The 18,275-nt window shown below is 45.3% G+C and overlaps 3 protein-coding genes across 5 annotated transcripts; 1 reads left to right on the top strand and 2 right to left on the bottom strand.

Annotated features, from left to right (window-relative positions):
* Nucleotides 1-452: 452 nt before the first annotated feature.
* Nucleotides 453-8,634, bottom strand: COG8 (component of oligomeric golgi complex 8). 2 transcript variants are annotated; one of them, XM_087827504.1, is made up of 5 exons: nucleotides 8,248-8,634; nucleotides 6,982-7,189; nucleotides 5,376-6,203; nucleotides 3,669-3,837; nucleotides 453-862 (listed from the first exon to the last, which is right to left on the bottom strand). In XM_087827504.1, exons 1-5 carry the CDS (start codon nucleotides 8,625-8,627, stop codon nucleotides 705-707), a joined length of 1,743 nt encoding a protein of 580 aa, XP_087683630.1. In that variant the 5' UTR covers nucleotides 8,628-8,634; the 3' UTR covers nucleotides 453-704. The 2 variants fall into 2 exon arrangements, with proteins under 2 accessions (XP_087683630.1, XP_087683629.1); XM_087827503.1 differs by lacking the exon at nucleotides 453-862 and adding an exon at nucleotides 2,504-2,968.
* A 201-nt stretch (nucleotides 8,635-8,835) lies between these two features.
* Nucleotides 8,836-14,859, top strand: NIP7 (nucleolar pre-rRNA processing protein NIP7). 2 transcript variants are annotated; one of them, XM_016200798.2, is made up of 5 exons: nucleotides 8,836-8,941; nucleotides 9,063-9,149; nucleotides 9,253-9,391; nucleotides 9,882-10,022; nucleotides 10,228-14,859. In XM_016200798.2, exons 1-5 carry the CDS (start codon nucleotides 8,886-8,888, stop codon nucleotides 10,345-10,347), a joined length of 543 nt encoding a protein of 180 aa, XP_016056284.1. In that variant the 5' UTR covers nucleotides 8,836-8,885; the 3' UTR covers nucleotides 10,348-14,859. The 2 variants fall into 2 exon arrangements, with proteins under 2 accessions (XP_016056284.1, XP_016056285.1); XM_016200799.2 differs by lacking the exon at nucleotides 9,063-9,149 and having other exon boundaries at nucleotides 8,841-8,941.
* TMED6 (transmembrane p24 trafficking protein 6) lies at nucleotides 11,873-18,239 on the bottom strand. Its single transcript, XM_016200801.2, has 4 exons — nucleotides 16,580-18,239; nucleotides 15,214-15,340; nucleotides 13,805-13,956; nucleotides 11,873-12,131 (listed from the first exon to the last, which is right to left on the bottom strand). The coding sequence occupies exons 1-4, from the start codon at nucleotides 16,922-16,924 to the stop codon at nucleotides 11,898-11,900; spliced, it is 858 nt and encodes a 285-aa protein (XP_016056287.1). The 5' UTR covers nucleotides 16,925-18,239; the 3' UTR covers nucleotides 11,873-11,897.
* Between the last annotated feature and the right edge of the window lie 36 nt (nucleotides 18,240-18,275).

Raw genomic sequence — 18,275 nt, 5'->3', positions numbered from 1 at the left:
CCCTAGCCCTGCTCCATGGCCTCCACCCAAAGAACAAGCCAGCTGCCCAAGAAATCTCAGAAAAATCTTCCCTAAGTCTGATAAAGGTAGAAAGCAAAAGGTGGAAACCTAAACTGTATCCGAACCTGTTAAAACATGTGGGTACTCATTTATGTTGATATTCTCACTAAACACTTCCATGAACTGGGGCCATTCTGTCCTGTGTTTACTTCCACAAGCACAGTGGTGTCCAAGGTAAGAGGGAGGGAGTCTGTAGATAAGACACACAAATCCCTTGTAAAAATAAGAATTTGGTAAAGAAGGTCAATCACAGCCTTAACCTCCATTTTTAAACACAGCTTTCAGATATTTTGGGACTACATTTATTATCAAATCTTGGCTTTGGGAATAGATTGCACAGGTCTTACGAAGTCATGTCTACTGAGCTACTGAGAGTGGTTATTGCCCTGCTCATCCTCCATACAGAATTACCAGGAAATACCCACTCCTTTAGAGGAATTCGTTTTCTTCTCAGTTTGAAGGCAATATTTCATAGCTCATTTTGGAGCTATCATTTTAACACCTTCTTCCAACTCAGTTCAGCATGCTTTGGAATTCCATTGTTTTCCGTTGGAGCCAAGTCAATGCCAAGTAAGACATGCCCAGCTCAAAGCCAAAGTGTCTGTCTCCTGGTTTTCAGAATCCTCAGATGTAGCACGAAAGCTTTAGTCATTCACCTCCATCCAGTGGATGTTTGTAAATGTCTTGCTATCCATTTTGTCAATGAACAGGCAGCCCTGCAAGTGGTCCATCTCGTGCTGGATGATGCGTGCTGCCCACCCACTGGCCTGCCATACCATCTCATCTCCTCTGGGGTCCAGCCCTGCAAAGGAAGTTACAGTCTGGGTGAGGACATGCTGAACTGCATCATTCTCAACCTCCTTACCAACTTTCCCTGCCCTTGGATGTTCCTATTTACATGTGGCAACATCAGAAAGGAACTTAACACCTCTTCTCCTTCCTGGAAAAGATGCACTCTGCCTATTATCAAGTAGTTAACCTGGTTCCCAGGTTGCTCTGCTTACTATGGGGATGAGATGAGAAATAATCTTCCTAATAAGGTATTTCTCTTCTGAACACTCCTCCCACTTCTGAAGTATTGCTTGTTTGCTTTCAATTCCTAACAAAAAGTACTTCAGGTTGGTACAATATAAAGTAACAGATACCACTGATTTCTAACCCTCTTGAACCAAATGACTTGCTCAGGAAGAACAATCATCCCAACCCTAGCAAAGAACCACATTCCACAAAACATCCTGGTATGACAGGGAATGACTTGTCACCCTCACCCGGGGCTGGGCAAAGCAGGTCCCACTTCTCCCACTCCACCATGATAGATCTCAATGGGGCAGAAGTGTGTGTGTGTAATAGACACAGAGTGAGCGGAGGCATAGAGCAGAGGGCCAGCATAGAACAGCGAAATCAGGCCACCCTAACTAGGCCACCCTAACAACCCCCACTCTACACCTCCCTCCCACTCCCTCGGCATGGCTGTGCTCTCACAGGGGCTTCATTCCCATCCCAGTCAGTCAGTCCCGAGTCCTGTCCATTCCCAGGTCCTTTGTTCATGCCGGGAGGTTCCACTGACCAGCCATCAATGTGTTTGCACTTGAACTAGAGCTTTACAGAAACTTTCGTGGGATCCGAGGCCGTAGCCTCCACTGGCAGATGAGAGGCAAGCGCTTACCCAGCCGCCCCAGGGCCCCTGCCGTCCCGCACCTGAGATCTGCACGGCCTGGAAGCGAGGCACGCAGGCCAGGAAGCCGGCGACGCTCTCGCAGCCCTCGGGAAAGGTGACCAGGCGGCTGTCCAGCACCCGGAGGCTCGGGTTCACGAACACGCGCAGGGGGAAGGGCTCCATCTGGCGGGCCTCGCGCAGGCGCGGCGCGCAGGCGCGGAAGAGCGCCTCGGGAAACTCCAGGGCCAGCACCTGCAGCGGCACGCCGAGCTGCGGCGCGCTCAGCCCCACGCAGTGCCGGCGCCGCATCACCTGCACCAGCCGCTGTACCAGCCGCTGCAGCTCGGGCCCCGCCAGCTGCGCTGGATCTACTGGGGCCGCGACGGCCCGCAGCGCCGGGTCCCCGACCTGGCACACGCGCGGGTACGGCGGCTCGGGCGCTCCCTGCACCAGACGCCGCAGGTAGCGCCAGTAGGAGCGCTGGCGCGCCGGTCCCTCCAGGCCGTCCTGGGGGAGCGTGGAGCTGCAGGCCCGGGCGCCGCCGCCCGCCAACCCCTCGCCCCACGGTAGAGCCGGCGCCACGAGGCGATGCGTCCGCGCCAGCAGCGACCCCAGCAGGGGCCTGGCCGCCAATCGGCCCATGGTGCGCTCCAATAGAGCCGCCCAGCCGTATAGGTTCCTCTCTTGGCCCTAGTAGCCAAGCGTTTCCGCCGCCAGGGACGCCGGGAAGTGTAGTTCTCACGCGCCTTCCCGCCTACAGAATGCTGTCCGCTTCTAGGTAACCATAATTAGCTTTATTATTTTATTTCATTTCTTATAGTGTAAGAGGAGTGACTAGGAGGTTTCCCCCTTTCATTTCCTCTCATGCGTGCCTTGGCAGCCTCTCCCCTGGGCTGTCCCACTGGGCGCTGCAGTAAGCTCCCAGGCCTCCCAGACCCTGGGTGCTGCGCCTACTTCTGGGAGCGGGGAACCCCTGTTAAGTGCTCCCACTGGGTACATCGTCCTTCAGTGGTTCCGTTGATTCAACCTGCTCTTGCCCCTCCTCAGGGAAAGCCGGAGTGGTGGGTTCGAGGTTTGACTCCTCGGCCAGGAGTTCTGGTACTGGAGCTGTGGGCTCTGGCACTGGCTCCTTTTCATCTAGACAGAAGACCATCTCTTTCTTCGGCAGGATAAAGGCGAGAGGTTCTTGGACGATGCCAGTGTTCACATGCCCAAGGTTTCCATACTTGGAAAGCTGAGTGGGTGGAATGCCTGACCCAGATGTAGACAAAGTGAAATGGAAAAAAAACATTTAAAAAGTGTAAATACTGATGTGTCACAGGAAGTAACAGTCACAATTACCATATTTCAATATATAAGTCATCTTTGTGATACGGGACACAAACCTATACTGTAAAGCGAGACTCTGAAGGTAATCCAGAACAGCACAGTTCAGGGCGGATAAAGTAAAAGTCAAGAGAACCTCAGTAGGCACTGGCTTTCTTGTGACAGGCCCAAGAGAAAAGCTGGAGAAAAAGTGGCCAGCCGTTTGCTGGTGTGATTACTGGCCCATTGCCCTTGGGAAGTTCTGTCTCAGAGTGTGTGGATACAGGGAAGTGAAGGCAAATTGGAAAATCATACAATATGTGGTTCTTGTGATTAGCTTCTTCCACTTAGCCAGATATACACATATGTATGATTCCATTTATATGAAATGTCCAGAAAAGGCAAATATTTTGCATCGGAAAGTAGATTAGTGGTTGCCAGGGGCTAAGAGTGGGATTGGGGAATGATAACACTGGGCATAAGGGATCTTTCTGAGGTGATGGAAATGTTTAAAATGGAGTGGTGTTAATGATTATATACCTCTGTACATTTACTAAAACACGCTGAATTTTACAAATGGGTGAATTAATTAGTATATGAATAATATCAAAAAGTAGTTTGAAAAATCTTTTCTCCTTTCTCTTACCTAAAGTCTGTGCTATCTGAGCTGGTGGAAAAAGGACTTGGAGACAGCGATTTAAATAAGGAACGAGGTCCTCTAGGAATACAGTGCAGAACTGGACAAAGAGCTCTCGCTCCCCATTGGTGAAGGCAGCCTCTTCAGCACGATGGAAGGCCAGGATTACTTTGGTTACCTAAGAAACAAAGGTACCATCAGTCACTGCAGTAGTCCATCATACTATGATAGTAGTATGTCACTATCAGCAGTGCATGAAATTAAGCACAAATGTGCAGCCCTCAAGTTTTCATGAAGAAAGTCATTCCAAACAGTACATTATATTACTGTCTTGTTTAAATTCAGAATTGTGGTCACTCTCCACAATTCTGTCACTTCACTGATGTATTTCTAACCCAACTTGTTTCATTATTGGTGCTTTTTCCAGTGGAAGAGTATACATGGTTCTTGACTCCCATGGGAGACTGTCCAGAACTATGTTGGATCCAGGAAAATGAAGCAAAAACTATAAAAGGTTATTAGTGAGTAAGGCCTGGAGGTTCCAGGAAGCTAGATCAGTAGAAAATTGTAAAGAAAGGAGGAAACAGAGCTGGAAAAGAAGTCCCGAATACAAAGAACAGAGGGGCCTAGCTGACATTACAGACAGGTGTCATGCTAACAGGGTTAATAACAGACTCTGGTGCTAGATGTCCTGGTTCAAGTCCTAGCTATGCCACTTACGGGTTCTGTGACTTCCATCTGATTGCTTAAGCCCTCCATGCCCTCTCTGTCTCAGTTTCCTCATCTATAAAGTAGAGTCAACAACAGGATCTAGTTCATAGGGTTTTGAATCAAGTCTTCATGAAAACTTGAGGGCTGCACATTTGTGCTTAATTTCATGCACTGCTGATAGTGCATGGAGTAAATTCTATATAAATGTTAGCTGGTTACTATTACTTGAATTTTACTGATGTGTTGTGGAATTGTGTCCCTAAAACCTATGTAATTTTGTTAACCTATCTCATCTCAATAAATTCAATAAACAGTAAAAAAGAAAAAAAAAAAGAATATGACAAAGATGAAGGATTTTGCAGTTGTAATTAAAGTCCCTAATCAAGTGACTTTGAATTAATCAAAAGGGAGATTATCCTGAGTGGGCCTGACTTAATCAGAGAGCCTTTTAAAAGAGGGCTGAGGATGTCTCTAAAAGAGATTCGTTCAGGAAAGACTCCTCCATTGGCCCTGATGCATCAAAAAGCCACAGTATGAACTGTCTATGGAGTGGGGTGGCCTCTAGGAACTGAGGGGAGGAACAGAAATCTGCCAGTGAGAGTGAGCTTGAAAGGGGACCCAAGCTCCAGATGAGACCACAGCCTGACCAACACCTTGATTGCAACCTTGTGAGATCCTGAGCAGAGGACCCAGTTATGCTGTGCCTGGACTCCTGATCCACAGAAACTGGGAGATGATAAATGTCTGTGGGAGTTTGTTATGCAGCAATAGAAAACTAATACATTACAGAGTCATTAGTATAGGTGAGCCACTTCATGGATTGTTTTAGGTTCCATGAAGGGGGACTAACTGGTTAAGAGCTGCTCATCCATTAAAAACCTCCAAAACCACCTTAAAGCTCTCTAAGTCAGCAGTTACCACTGTCATATGGACTCATTTATTACCAAAGCCTGGCCTCCTGTAACCAAAGAAGACTCCAATAGAGAGCCAACAGTATGGGCTCACCTTAGCAAGGGCGTCCTCCAGGGCCCTAGTCACATCCTGTGCCAGAGCTATGGGGCAGCAAAGGCGAAGATCATTGAAGGCGACCAGAATATTGTTGAGGAAGCAGGCAAGGGGTGGGAAGTCTAAGAGCACCATGGGTGGCTGCAGGGTCCCTGGCTGAGTGACTGGCACAGCAGCAGGCAGGTTACTGCTGCCCAGGATGGCTGGAGCCAAGATGAGGGTGTAGGAGTTCATTTCATCTTGGAACTTCTCCACCGCTTCCTGAATTGCTTTCTGGAACGTACTGATAGCTACCCGCTGGAAAACAGGAGCCAACTGGCCCCGGAAATCAGCCCCCACCCGGCTGAAGGACAGCCCAAAGTACATGCACTGGCCCAGCAGAGAGTCCAGACGGCCACCTATCCCCCGGTGAAGGTCAGTTTCCAGCACCTGCAGAAACTGAGAGACTTTCTGCAGTACCCAGCCATGGAAGATGGCACTCTCATTCACCGTGTGCTCACCCATGGGAGGGGACAGCAATGGGTCCTCGTCTGAGAAGATGGCACGGTACTGAGTGATGATATCAAAAAGGTGGACACGGCAGGCCTCGATGGTTTTTGTGATATGGAAATAGGGATCATCATTGGGGATGGCAGTCAGGATGGAACGGAGCCATGCATCTCGGGCCTGAAGAAACTTCACCCTCAACTCAGCTTCAGTGAAGATGTCCATGCGCCTCAGGAAGCCAATGACACGGAGGCAGGCAGGGAGCTGGATATTGGTCCTCAGTTGCTGGATCAGCTGGCTCAGCATCAGCTGCATCGACTGGCGCACTTCATTCACAATACCCTGACAATGCAGAGAGTGAGTCACACCATGCTTGTAAAGACACAGCCTGGAAGCCATTACACTAACCCTAAATATTATAGATCAGTATTCCCACTGCTTTCCTGACATACGAAGTACATTTCCTAAAGCTGATACGTACAGGGCAACTGTGGCCTATAGGCCCTGTCTGCTTCTCCTACCTCACTGGCTTCCTCCCCTTGCTCACTGCAGTCCAGTCCCACTGGCTGTCTTTGTATTTCTTAACACTCCAACTTCCCTCCTCAGCCTGCTGTACTTATTCTCTCCACTTTCTGGTTTGTTCTCTCTCCTCACATCTGCGTGTGGCTGGGTCCTTATCATCATCTGGGTCTCAACTTAAATGTTCTCTCTCCAGAAGAGCCTTTCCTGACCACCCTCCCTAAAGTAACTCACCCTGGTCTCCTTCTATCCTGTTCCCTGGTTTGTTTTATCCAGACACTTAATCACTATCTGAAAGGATCACATTGTTTATGTTTATTTGCCAACTATCAGCTTTCATTCATGAGAGCCAGGGCCTTGGTTTGCTTTGTTCACATTGCATACCCAACACCTAGATCAGTGCCTGGTACACAGATTCACATTTCTCAGTTGAATGAATGAATGAATGTATGTTTTATGTTCAAGCCTGTCTGGCCAGCAGAAACTGATGTGAAACATGCAAAGAATTTTCCTAAGGTTTCTGCCTAAAGGTTCAGTGATGATCACAAAATTACTGATTGCAAGAATATCAGTTTGAGTCATCTCTGGGGAGATTGGCTACCTGGATGACAGGGATGGAGGAGTATTTCCTTTCCAGTCGGCGTACGTAGGCTGCAAGCTCCAGGGCCTCTTCATAATAGCTGTTCCGGACACAGGTGTCCATGAGCTGAGGAATCTCTAGGATTTCCAGGATTTCTGTGTGCCGGTTTAGAGTCAGTGTGTTCATCCGACGGTTGGAGCTGATCTCCTCAGCCTCTTTCACAAAGTTCCTAGTAGAATCAGGAGAATGTTGGTTGCTCACTGCTCTGCACCCAAATCTTAAACTGAAATTACCCAGCATTTACTATGAACTGGGCACTGGGATGGATGGTTTATCTGACTTAATCTTCACACCAAGTTATGAAGTAAGTACGGTCGAGGAAACTTTAATCTTAGAGAGGTTAAGCAATTTGTGCAAGATCACACAACAAATAAATGATTAAAAAGATCTGAACCCAGATCTGCCACTTAACTAGCTGTGGCAGGGTACTTAGGCTTTCACAACTGTTTCCTCATTGGTAAAATAATCATAGGACCCACCTCATAGGCTGTGAGGATTAAATGAGATGATATGTATAAAGTAGCACAGAACCTGCCTCAGAGTAAATGTTCCTTTAATAATAGCTATATTTATTAAAAACTATTGTCAAATATCCAAAGACTCAAAAGAAAACTTAAAACTTTTATCGTGAAAGGCTAGAGGGCAGAATTAGGGATAACGTGTTGAGGATCTAGGGAAGCAGAACATGACTCAAAAAGGAGGGATTTTTAAAAACAATTTCTGCTACCCCCAAATGGAAGGATTTCCTTGTCAGCTTCCTGTCAAGGAAAGTTTTGGAGCAGATGACTCCTGGTCTAAGCTGTTGTGTTGTGTCTATGTGTGTGTTTATGTATATTACGTAAATGTGCATCTATATTAAGCTGCCAGTTGTTGATAGCTAAGCATGTCAGGCCCAATTCTTAGTGCTTTGCACGGATTCTCTATTTAGTGTTCACACAGCCCTCTGAGGGAGGGACGTGCTGCTGGGTTCCAGTGCTGACTTCGAACCTTACTGGCTGTGTCCCTGGACAGTCACTAACCTCTCCCTGTCTCCACTTCCTCTTATGTAAAATGGGAAAACCAGTACCCACCTCCAAGAGTGTAGTGAGGTTTAAACGGATTAATAAAGTGCTCAGAGGAGAGCCTGGCACCTGGTAAGCGCCACGTTAAGTGTTCGCCACCTCTACCACGGGAAATGTCACTTACTACCGTTGTTTAAAAGCCCCTTTCGCACCGGGCCCACCGCACCTGCAGCTCTGCTGGAAGCCGGGCAGGCGGTCCAGCAGGCGACCGAGCGACGCCTCCACGTCGCCAAACAGGCGGTGGATGCGCTCGGTGCACTCGGCGCCGCGAATGAAGGTCTTGTAGTTGGCGAAGGCCAAGTCGCGCGTTTGCTGCAGCAGCTGGGCCCGCTCCTCCGCCAGGCGCTCGGGCTCGCGCCGCAGCCGCTCCAACCCGGAGCCGCTCAGCTCCCGGAGGTAACGACCCACGTCGGGCCGTTCCCGCCACTGGGCCTCCGGGAAGCGATCCCGGAACAGCGATGCCAGGAGCCCTTCATCCTCCACCTCCCCGAGAGCCACGGCGGTGGCCGTGGCGGACGCCGACGGGCAGGACGCAACCGCCGCCATCTTCTCGGCAGCAGCGTCACTTCCCCCTCCGGCCCAGAGAGGGCGCTGACTCCGACCCTGGGAGCGGAAGCGACACGGTTGCGCGCTCTCTCACGGCGCACTCTCCCCGACAGTCCTCGAGGCTGGGGGGCGCTGGTGTGGGGAACCAATGGAAAGCGGCTAGAGAGGTGGGCTTTGGGGTTGCTAAGGAGAGGCTGGCGGCTGACTTCCGCTTCCGGCGGCTGAGGCACGAGGATCCGGTGTTCCAGCAGCGGGAAAATGCGGCCTTTGACTGAAGAGGAGACCCGTGTCATGTTTGAGAAGATAGCAAAATAGTAAGGGCGCGCGGGCCAGGAGAGGGAGGGTGTGTACGGTGGGAAGGGCGGGGGTGGAGTGGCGCGCAGGGCCCGGACCGGTCCACTGGGACGCGGCCTCCAGTCCTCCTGTTGCCTACAGCATCGGGGAGAACCTTCAGCTGCTGGTCGACAGGCCCGACGGCACCTACTGTTTCAGGCTGCACAACGACCGGGTGTACTACGTGAGGTGAGAAGGGCCCGGGTGGGGGCCTGCGTCCCACCAGCAACCTTATATGACCCTTGTTCTGCCTTCCCCTTTTATGACACCTCTTTCTTCCTTACCCTTTTAGTGAAAAGATCATGAAGTTGGCCGCCAACGTCTCCGGTGACAAGCTGGTGTCGCTGGGGACCTGCTTTGGGAAATTCACTAAGACCCATAAATTCCGGTTGCACATCACAGCTCTGGATTACCTCGCACCTTATGCCAAGGTTTGTGGGGTGGTTTCCAGTCGGCCGCTGGGGATGGAGGAAGTCAGGGATGAGGGCCGCCTGAGAACGCGGATAATTGGGCAGCTTCTCTGCCACGGAGCCGCTGACAGTGCTTGGAATCAGTGCTAGCACGTGGAGGTGCTTGTACGTCTTGCTCTTTGGGTATGGTTAGGGCTCTGGGGCAGCAGTGCTGTGAATACTGGTTGTAATTATCTCCAGCAAAGTAGAAAAGCCTGTGCAAACCCAGCTGAAGATCGAAAAGCAAATAGGTGACTGATGAGGAGCATAGTGTGTCCAGAAAAAGAGCTGTCCATGGGAGAATTGGCCTGTAGAGTGGAGGAAAGAACCTGGCAGTTCTGTTTAGGGGGTGAACACTTTGAAGGAAACATGCATCTTTGAAGAAACTAATAGATCCAGCAGCTAGCTTATCTGCAGGGATATAAGTGTTAGCATTTTTATGTTTCTTGGATTTGATTCTCTTTTTTTATAGTACAAAGTATGGATAAAGCCAGGAGCAGAGCAGTCCTTCCTGTATGGGAACCATGTGTTAAAATCTGGACTGGGTCGAATCACTGAAAATACTTCTCAGTACCAGGGAGTAGTGGTGTACTCCATGGCAGACATCCCTTTGGTGAGTACAGATAGTAGCTATTAGAAAAGTTAAGGATCTTTTTATTTTCAAGAACGATGTATTTTCAGTCTGTGGGCTGGAGAGATTAAATTCTGAGCACCATTTGAGTTTCTCAAAGAACTGTACTTTCTTTGTTATTTCCAGCCTTCGGTGTGTGCTTATTGAATGATTTGAGTGAATCACTGTTTCTTCTTTTGAATCCCAGGGTTTTGGGGTGGCAGCAAAGTCTACACAAGACTGCAGGAAAGTAGACCCCATGGCGATTGTGGTATTTCATCAGGCAGACATTGGGGAATATGTGCGACATGAAGAGACACTGACTTAAAAGAAATCATCGCAAAGACTTATGGTTGTGTGGAAGGGCCTAGCTTTGTTTCCTGTGTCTGTGTAGGCTCCACCATCATGTTGAATTTTGTCAACACTTTGACTTCTCCAGGGACTTCTTAGTTTAATATTCTCTCAGTTATGGACAAATGCAGGCTGGATTCTTATTAAGCAGAAATGGGTCAAAAATGGCATTTCGGATGTTTGTGTTTGTTACTAAATAGAATGTTGTGTTTTATATTTCAATTAGAGGGCTTCTTATTTTCAGGGAAAGGTTCTAAATCATTGGAATTGACAAGAATAGCTTATTGTTATCTGTGATAACACTGTTTTCCAAACTCATAAGAACACAACAGGTTTTTTTATTTATTAATACTATGAAAGATAGATATTGCAGTATGAGAATAGTAGGCCATGTCTAGGATTTTACAAATGAAATTTGGATAAAATATTAAAAGCAATTTATTCTGCTAATTTTCCTTATGGTAGGTGCTGTGTGGTTTGGAAGAAAACTTGGATTCTAACCCTAGTTTTTATACCTGCCAGCTCTATGATGCTTTAGATGAGTCATGAGTCATTAAGCTTTAGTGTGCTTCATTTTCTTCTGTTTCAAAAAACAGCTTTGAACATCTACCTGAGAATGGTTTTTGGAATTAGAAATCGTGATTGTAAAGCAGCTAGCACAATGCCTGGCAAATGACAGGTGTGGAATAAATGGTAAGAACTATTTTTAGGTTGCATATACTGAGTGTGTCTGCTACTAAGAGTAGGATCTAATATGCATAATTTGATTATATTATTTTTGTTTTTCTAAGCTGTTTTCTTAGTCTTTCTTTCCCCTGGATGGTAGGATCTCAGGTTGAATGTTATTTTCATCACCTTTGTTTCCTAAAACATTTTCCTTATGAACCTTTACTTACTTTACTTGACAAAAAGCACTGATCAGAGACCCAGAAATAATTTTCCTCCTTCATTCTCCCCCATGCTTCTCAAAATCATTTTTAGAATTATTAAAAAATTTTTTTAATGAAAAACATTTCAGAGAAGTATTTTTAAAACTATCTGTATTGAAAAACAGTGTCTCTAATGAATATACTATTTATTTTAGATTCCAAAGGTGACATCTCTAAAAATAAAACCCTTTTTAACTACCAAAAAAGCATTCTACCAACTCCTGATTTTGTATGCAACATATAAAACCCATATAAAAACTGGGTTTTATATGTTTTTGTCCTATTTTTTTCAACTCTTCACCCTTCCAAGGTTCTCTGTTAACCTCTAAATGGACTCTAAATAGGTTAAAGGACCACTATATGATGAACAGTATTTTGATGGTAGCATTTAGTGCATACTTTAGAAATAGCAAATGTCAAAACTTACACATTTTTACTCTTTTATTGCCATTTTGCCTCTGTAGATGAGGGCAATAGACTAAAACTTTCTAAGAGGAGAAATAGATTTTTCCCCCGATAACTTTACAAAATTGATTTAACCAAAGCTTTGACAAGCTTCTGCCCAGAGGAGGCGCCAGGGCACTGTAGTTATTTTAGCTTAGCATTTTGGCTTCTTTGTGTCTGTAGTCGTTGGGACATTGAAGAGACGCTTCAAGAAATGCAGTTGCAGGATCCCAGAAAGAACTATAACAAGGCTTTGGGCCATCGACCACCAGTTCACATAGTTATAGTTTGATTGGAGAAGGAAAAAGTCAGCCATTTTCCTCATGCGGGCAAAGTTGTAGTAACGCCACATGTGAAAGATATTTTTCTGTACCTTTCGTGTACTTTCCTGTTGGACAGACAATGAGATAAGGAAAGGGCTCCTCCCTGCCTCCCTTCTAGCTTCCCCTGGGTGCTCACCAGTACTAACCTAAGTTATTTGGAAGTTGAGTAACATGATTTTGTGATAAGTAGTAAGTTAACTATTGTAGTTGTTGATAAATGGTAATTTTGCTGTATATGAAGAAATGGCCTGGACTTAAGGTTAATTTTTTTTTTTTAGTGAAAAACTTCAATTTTGAAATTAGAGAACTCTTCCAGGCACCTCTAGGTTTAGATACGCACTCAACACATCATTTTCCTGAGTAGTATCTTCAGCTCTTGTATATGATAGAAGACAAGGGCCTGCAAACTTACAGAGCCAGATAGTATAGTAAATATTTTAGGCTTTGCAGTCCTACAGTCTTTTACAACTACTGAACTCTGCCATTGTAGCACAAAACAGCCATAGACAATATGTAATTGTCAACTGAGCATGGCTGTGTCCCAGTAAAACTTCATTTACAAAAGTAGGCAGTGGACTTCAGTGCATCGAGATGACTACCATGAAAGTGCAAAGGCATCCCACAGAATGGGAGAAAGTACCTGTAAGTCATTTATCTGATAAGGAACTTATATCCAGAATATATTAAACTCTTAAAGCTCAAAAAACAAAAAGACAACCCAATTTTAAAGTGGGCAAAGGATTTAAATAGACATTTATCCAAAGGAGATATTCCAATAGTCAAAAAGCACATGAAAAGATGCTCAGTATCATTAGGGAGACAATTCAAAATCAGAAGATACCATTTCACACCCACTGGGGTGGCTAATAAGACAGCATGTTGGTGAGGATGTGGAGAAACTGCAACCCTCATTCACTGCTGGTGGGAGTGTAAAATGGTTTAGCCGGTGTGGAAAACAGCATTTCTTACAGTTAACCAAAGTCACTATATGACCCAGCAGAGTACACTACTTCTATATACACAGAAATGAAAACACAAAAACTTGTATACAAATGTTCATATCATTATTCATGATAGCCAAAAACCAGAAATAACCCAAATGCTGTTGGTTGATGGTTGGGTAAATAATGTGGTACGTTCATACAGTGGAATATTATTCAGCCATAAAAAGGAATGAGATGCTAATGCGTGCTACAATGTGCATGAGCTTTGAAAACACTAAATGAAAGAAGCCAGAGATAAAAGGCCACATTGTATGATTTTACTCACATGAAATATACAGAATAGGCAAATTTATAGAGACAAAAAGTAGACAAATGAGTGAGTGCTTAGAGCTGGGAGGCATGGGGAATGGATAGTGACTAATGGGTATGGAGTTTCTTTTGAGGGTGATGAAACTTCTAGAATCAGATGCTGGTGATTGCTGCAGGACCTTGGGAATATGCTAAAAACCACTGAATTGTACATTCTAAAATGGTGAATTATATATAAATTAAAACAAAACAGGCAGTGGACCAGCTTTGGCCTATGAGCCATAGTTTGCTAGTCCCTGGTATAAAACAAATGAGGAATTTCAAGAGCTCCAAGTCATAAAAACTAAAGGCTTCAAATCCCTTTGCCTGTTTGGTTTCTACCCAAATGAGTGCTCAGCTCAAATGATATTACTCCCATATTTTTAATCTTTTCTCCAAATTTAAAATCAGTTTCCACAGATGTTTCTCTCCCACAAAACAATTACCTCAATTGCATCCAGAGTATCATTCATTTGTTTTCTTTCATTCTTCTGTTTGTGGTCCATCTCAGGCCCTTCATAAAAGACTCCAAAGTTGAGGTACACTTGCACAGAACCAAAGTGATTTTGCTGATTTTTTAGACAAAGTTGATAAAAACCTGTAGGAATCCTTAGATCATTACCAAGTCTTGGTCTCCCACCGTTTGTTTATCTTTCACTCTCTAAGTTTGAAGATGTCTGTTCTCCAGTGGTCAGTATACTACATTAGCACCTTTTTTTAACTTAGCAAGTACAAAGATCCAATTTCTGATCTTTGAAAGAAAGACACCCATCTTACATGAAACTTATTTTACCAAATATTATTTATAATAATTGTTTTGCCAAATATTACTAACTAGTTGTATACTGAAAAGAAAACAATGTTTCCTCCCTCTTTTTCAACCTATTATCTCTTATTAAGGAATTTCTCAAATTGAGTTGAAATTAAGAGCTGGAGGATACCATCTTGAACTTAAACCAGGCAAAAATTGATGTGCTGTGAATGAAACTATCCTGCAGGTGTAACTAACTGCAAGGTGGTCTGTACAGGGACTGCTGGTTTTGGACATGTACTGGTGCTGGTTCTTGGCTGGGGTTCTCTCCCCTTGTGAGGGAGTGGGGGAGGAGTGGGATTAGAAAGGCATGACAGTGTATTTGTCAAAATCATTGGAAGGTACTACTGGCATGTAGGGGCCAAAGATGCTAACTATCCTATAATGCTGAGTATCCTGTGCTACATAATGAAGGATCATCTTATGCTCCTGTTGAGAAAAATCTTTTTTTGTACACCTGACTGGTAGAGAGTGCTGCTGAGTGGCGCTGTCCCGGGTGGGGACAGGTTCGATCTGGCTATGGAATTTTCTGGTGACCGGAGAAATGCTTTGTTGGGAAACATGGATATTTTTCGTGGCCGTGTGTTTCCTCTTGTTCTGAGTCTGCTTTTTGGTAACTGGCTTAAGTATTCTGGTGACTGGAAAGAGATATCATCCTATAATAAATGTATTGGAATTCTGTATCTTAAATGGGTCTGTTTTGGTCACTATCCCATATTCTGGTCAGTTGGAGATGAGATAAAATTGAGCTTCTGGACCCTGCAGTTGTAATTAGTCACCTGGAGGCTTCCCCCACACTGCCAGTTGACTGCCACGTAGACTTTGGCAGGCAGTCTCCAGGAAAACTGGTTGTTGGTGTTCTAGGCTAAATTTCTTTCCTACTGTTTCACCATCCGTGTGTGAAAAAACCAGGGTTTTTACATCTTAGGTTCTTAATTTCAATACTTCCTCATTTTCCTAATTTAAAAGAAACATTATTATAATAGCTGTGGTGATTAAAAAAAAACAAAAAACAAACACACAAAAAAACAAAAAAACCCAGACCTGTCTCATGGGTAGCGAAGTTAATCTGGCCCCGAACATTCTGAGAGGTTTCTATGAGAAAGCCTTGTGGGGTATGTGCAGTGGCAGCAATATGCCGGTCATGTGACATTCCCAGTGTCCGCTGAACCTGCCAAGACACATTAAAGAGGGAGAAAAGCCCCTGGTACATCACCAAGAAGCTAGGTAAGTGGTAAGATTGACTTCCCGTGTGGTTCTCAGTCAGAGACGGTACTACACAGCCCCTTCTGGGAATCTGGATTGAGAAAACAATGGTGTCAGCCTGGGGTGAGGTGGGGTGGGGAGGGACAGCAAAGCTGAACATCCTGCCATGTTAGAAACAGTACTGCAGGACAAAGAACTGCCCCAAATGCTGATAGTACCCATGTAAGGACGACATGTCACAGACCCTAAAGCAAGTGTGTATCGGTTGATGTGTAAGATTCTGGCTGTAGAGTTCTTGACTGAACTAGCTTGGTTTTGAGCTCCCTGGTGTTCTTGCACACACGGGCTTACTTCATGCTTGACAGCAAATAAGGCACTTAATAGGTGCTTATTGCCCAGCTGGGTCTTGGTAAGGCCAGGCTACAGTGAGCTGAATATAGCTACTCTTCTGTCACAATTTAGAGATAAGGCTCTGATAAGTTCATTTAAAATAAGTTTTAAGTTATAGTGAAGTCAATATACATAACCTATTACTATGTAAACAAAGATTAGAAAGTTAACAGGTTTCTAAGATGAAGAACAAATGAAATGAACAGCCTCTAACTTCACTATTGAGCAGACCATCCTTGGACCTTTGCTGTAAGATGGCAGGATGGATGAACGTACCTCGCCTGCGAACAGGCAACTTGAAAACATTTACCTTCCTACAAACAGGACTGTCTAGCCGAATAGAGAAACTTGAGCCAGTGATTCTCCAGTTTGCCAGAATTACCCCCAAAGCAAGAGTAAATGCTCTCCCAACCCAATCAACTGAAGTGTCTTTGAAATCTCTGGGTCTGTCTCTGTTCGGGTGACTTTCCATATCCGTATTATTTTAATATTTTAAAAATGTACTTCTCTTCCTTCTCATCTCCAAATCCAAGTAAACATGATGATTGTTTCTCCAGGAAAAGGCACCCCGTTTGTCCCATGGCTTTGCACAAACTTCCATTGCCCCCAATTTGAGAAGCCAAGCAAGCCATATGTTAGTGATTATTCATCCATCAGGAGTTTCCATCTAACTGCAAGCCCATTTCATTAACAGATGGAGAATCACAGCATACAAAGACAGCCAGAACCTCGTGTTACTCTAGAACTTGACCCACTTTACAAAAGGAAACAAAAACCAAGTGCCCTGTATGGCCAGAGGAGCCCAGTTACCTACCTCATAACTGAAATAGAAGTATCCAGCCTGGTGGGCAAATTGCCAAAAGCATTCTATCCCTCCTGGAGGGATCATGATGGCAAAGTCATAGCGATCTGCTTCCCGGAAGAGTGGCTGGTCCCCAGAGCCACTAAGGGGTTCTGTTTTCTGGCTCCTGGCAGGGGTCACTAGGTTCAGAACCACTAGTCCAGCCCCAACAAACAAAGGGAACATGCTGGTTCCTGGAGACTCCTCTGCAGGTGAGCTGCCTGCAGCCCAGTGGAACCAAGCAGTTTCGACAGCTGCTGGGGTAATCATTAACTGCATGACTCTCACGGGCGTTTCAGGGCCACACAGGTATTCCATAATAGACCGGCGTGATACCCCATGCTTCCTCACAGGAAGTTTTCGCTTTCACCTGAAATACTCAGGGGCTTACCAAACCTGCTTCAGGGGCGCTAGATAGAATGCTTCAGAAGAGGTACTTCCATTCTTCCTATTGGTTGTCATTTTTTAGTTCTTCCTTCTTGGGGATATTGTTTATTTACAGCCATCTGAATATACAGACAGAAGTTGGCTGGGGACATTTTTCTTACTCATATCAAATTGCTACATGATACCTATCGCTCCAGTAAGACACATGGGGCAACATGTTTCAGTGGACTTCTGCCCAGTGCAGATCAAAGCCCATGAGAGTGTGAGCAAAAGACAGGAATGGACAGAGATTCCAGCTGGCACAGCAGGGGCCCTGAGCACCTCACACTCCTACCTACCAAGACAGTGTTTCTGTCAGCCTCTGAGTAGTGCCAATGTCTAAATGTTTTTATTTCAGCCATAAGCTTAAAAAACAAAACAGCATTAGCAGCTTCTAACCAAGTCTTACTTCAGACGCATCGCATTGACTCCAGGTAGTATTTGAACTATCACAAGCAAACAGCAAAGAACAGACTTCACAAGTGTGGTCAGTTCAAGCGGACACCAAATGATGTCACAGCACTCTGGAGCAAAGTGGCTCTGCAGCAGTCCCACTAAGGTGGAGGTGGGAGAGACTGGGATCATTTCTTAACACAGTGGCACAGGCACCCCCACCCGAGTCCCACCACTGCCAGAGCTTTTGCACTACTCATGTCATGAGCAGCGACTTAGATTGAGCCAACCAGTCAACAGGACACGGTAAGTTTTCTAGCAACCCTAGGCTGTTTTTTGTTTGTACACATTTTAGTAACACTATGACAACACTGAAGTTATGTTTAAAAATGTTAATGGACCTGTGCATTTTCAATTTTGAGAAACACTGATTAGGATATTTTGGTTCCCTAAATGCAGCGCAGTGTCTCTCTTCTACCCAAAGAGGCCATCTTAATGAGGTGAGAGTGAGGGAGAAAAGCTTCTGGATCAGAACTCAGTTTAGAGGGAGGCCACACTAGCTGAAACCAGATCAAGAGGAGGTAGCTGTATTGAGAGATCAAGTTCTCACTGTAGTTTCCTTTGGGGTTAATTGACAGAAAAACAGTAGTACCAAACCCCCAAACACGTAGTTAACAGGTAATTAAGCTGTACAAAGTTTCCAACTTGTAACTACAAGATAAATTTGAAAACTTTAGCATTTCTTTACATCCTTCATTCAAAAGAGAAAACAAGTGCGACACGGCTTCCAAGGATTAGAATATCCAATACAGTTTGACATCGGCTTTTTAACAGTCAATGTGGCTCAGCA

Source organism: Miniopterus natalensis, chromosome 18 (genome assembly GCF_054644295.1).
Source record: "Miniopterus natalensis isolate mMinNat1 chromosome 18, mMinNat1.hap1, whole genome shotgun sequence".
NCBI classification, from domain to species: Eukaryota; Metazoa; Chordata; class Mammalia; order Chiroptera; family Miniopteridae; genus Miniopterus; species Miniopterus natalensis.
This window is presented reverse-complemented; position numbering and strand designations above follow the sequence as displayed.

Excerpts from the sequence above, each read along its gene's own strand:
- COG8 (XM_087827503.1), bottom strand. The coding sequence starts at position 8,627 with ATGGCGGCGGTTGCGTCCTGCCCGTCGGCGTCCGCCACGGCCACCGCC. Across the intron at positions 7,190-8,247 it reads GGCTTCCAGCAGAGCTGCAG|GAACTTTGTGAAAGAGGCTG; the intron begins GTGCGGTGGGCC and ends TGATTCTACTAG. Across the intron at positions 2,969-3,668 it reads TCAGATAGCACAGACTTTAG|GCATTCCACCCACTCAGCTT; the intron begins GTAAGAGAAAGG and ends CATCTGGGTCAG.
- NIP7 (XM_016200798.2), top strand. The coding sequence starts at position 8,886 with ATGCGGCCTTTGACTGAAGAGGAGACCCGTGTCATGTTTGAGAAGATA. Across the intron at positions 8,942-9,062 it reads TTTGAGAAGATAGCAAAATA|CATCGGGGAGAACCTTCAGC; the intron begins GTAAGGGCGCGC and ends TGTTGCCTACAG. Across the intron at positions 10,023-10,227 it reads CCATGGCAGACATCCCTTTG|GGTTTTGGGGTGGCAGCAAA; the intron begins GTGAGTACAGAT and ends TTTGAATCCCAG.
- TMED6 (XM_016200801.2), bottom strand. The coding sequence starts at position 16,924 with ATGGAATACCTGTGTGGCCCTGAAACGCCCGTGAGAGTCATGCAGTTA. Across the intron at positions 15,341-16,579 it reads ACTTCTATTTCAGTTATGAG|GTTCAGCGGACACTGGGAAT; the intron begins GTAGGTAACTGG and ends GTGTCTTGGCAG. Across the intron at positions 12,132-13,804 it reads ATACTCTGGATGCAATTGAG|GAAAGTACACGAAAGGTACA; the intron begins GTAATTGTTTTG and ends TCTGTCCAACAG.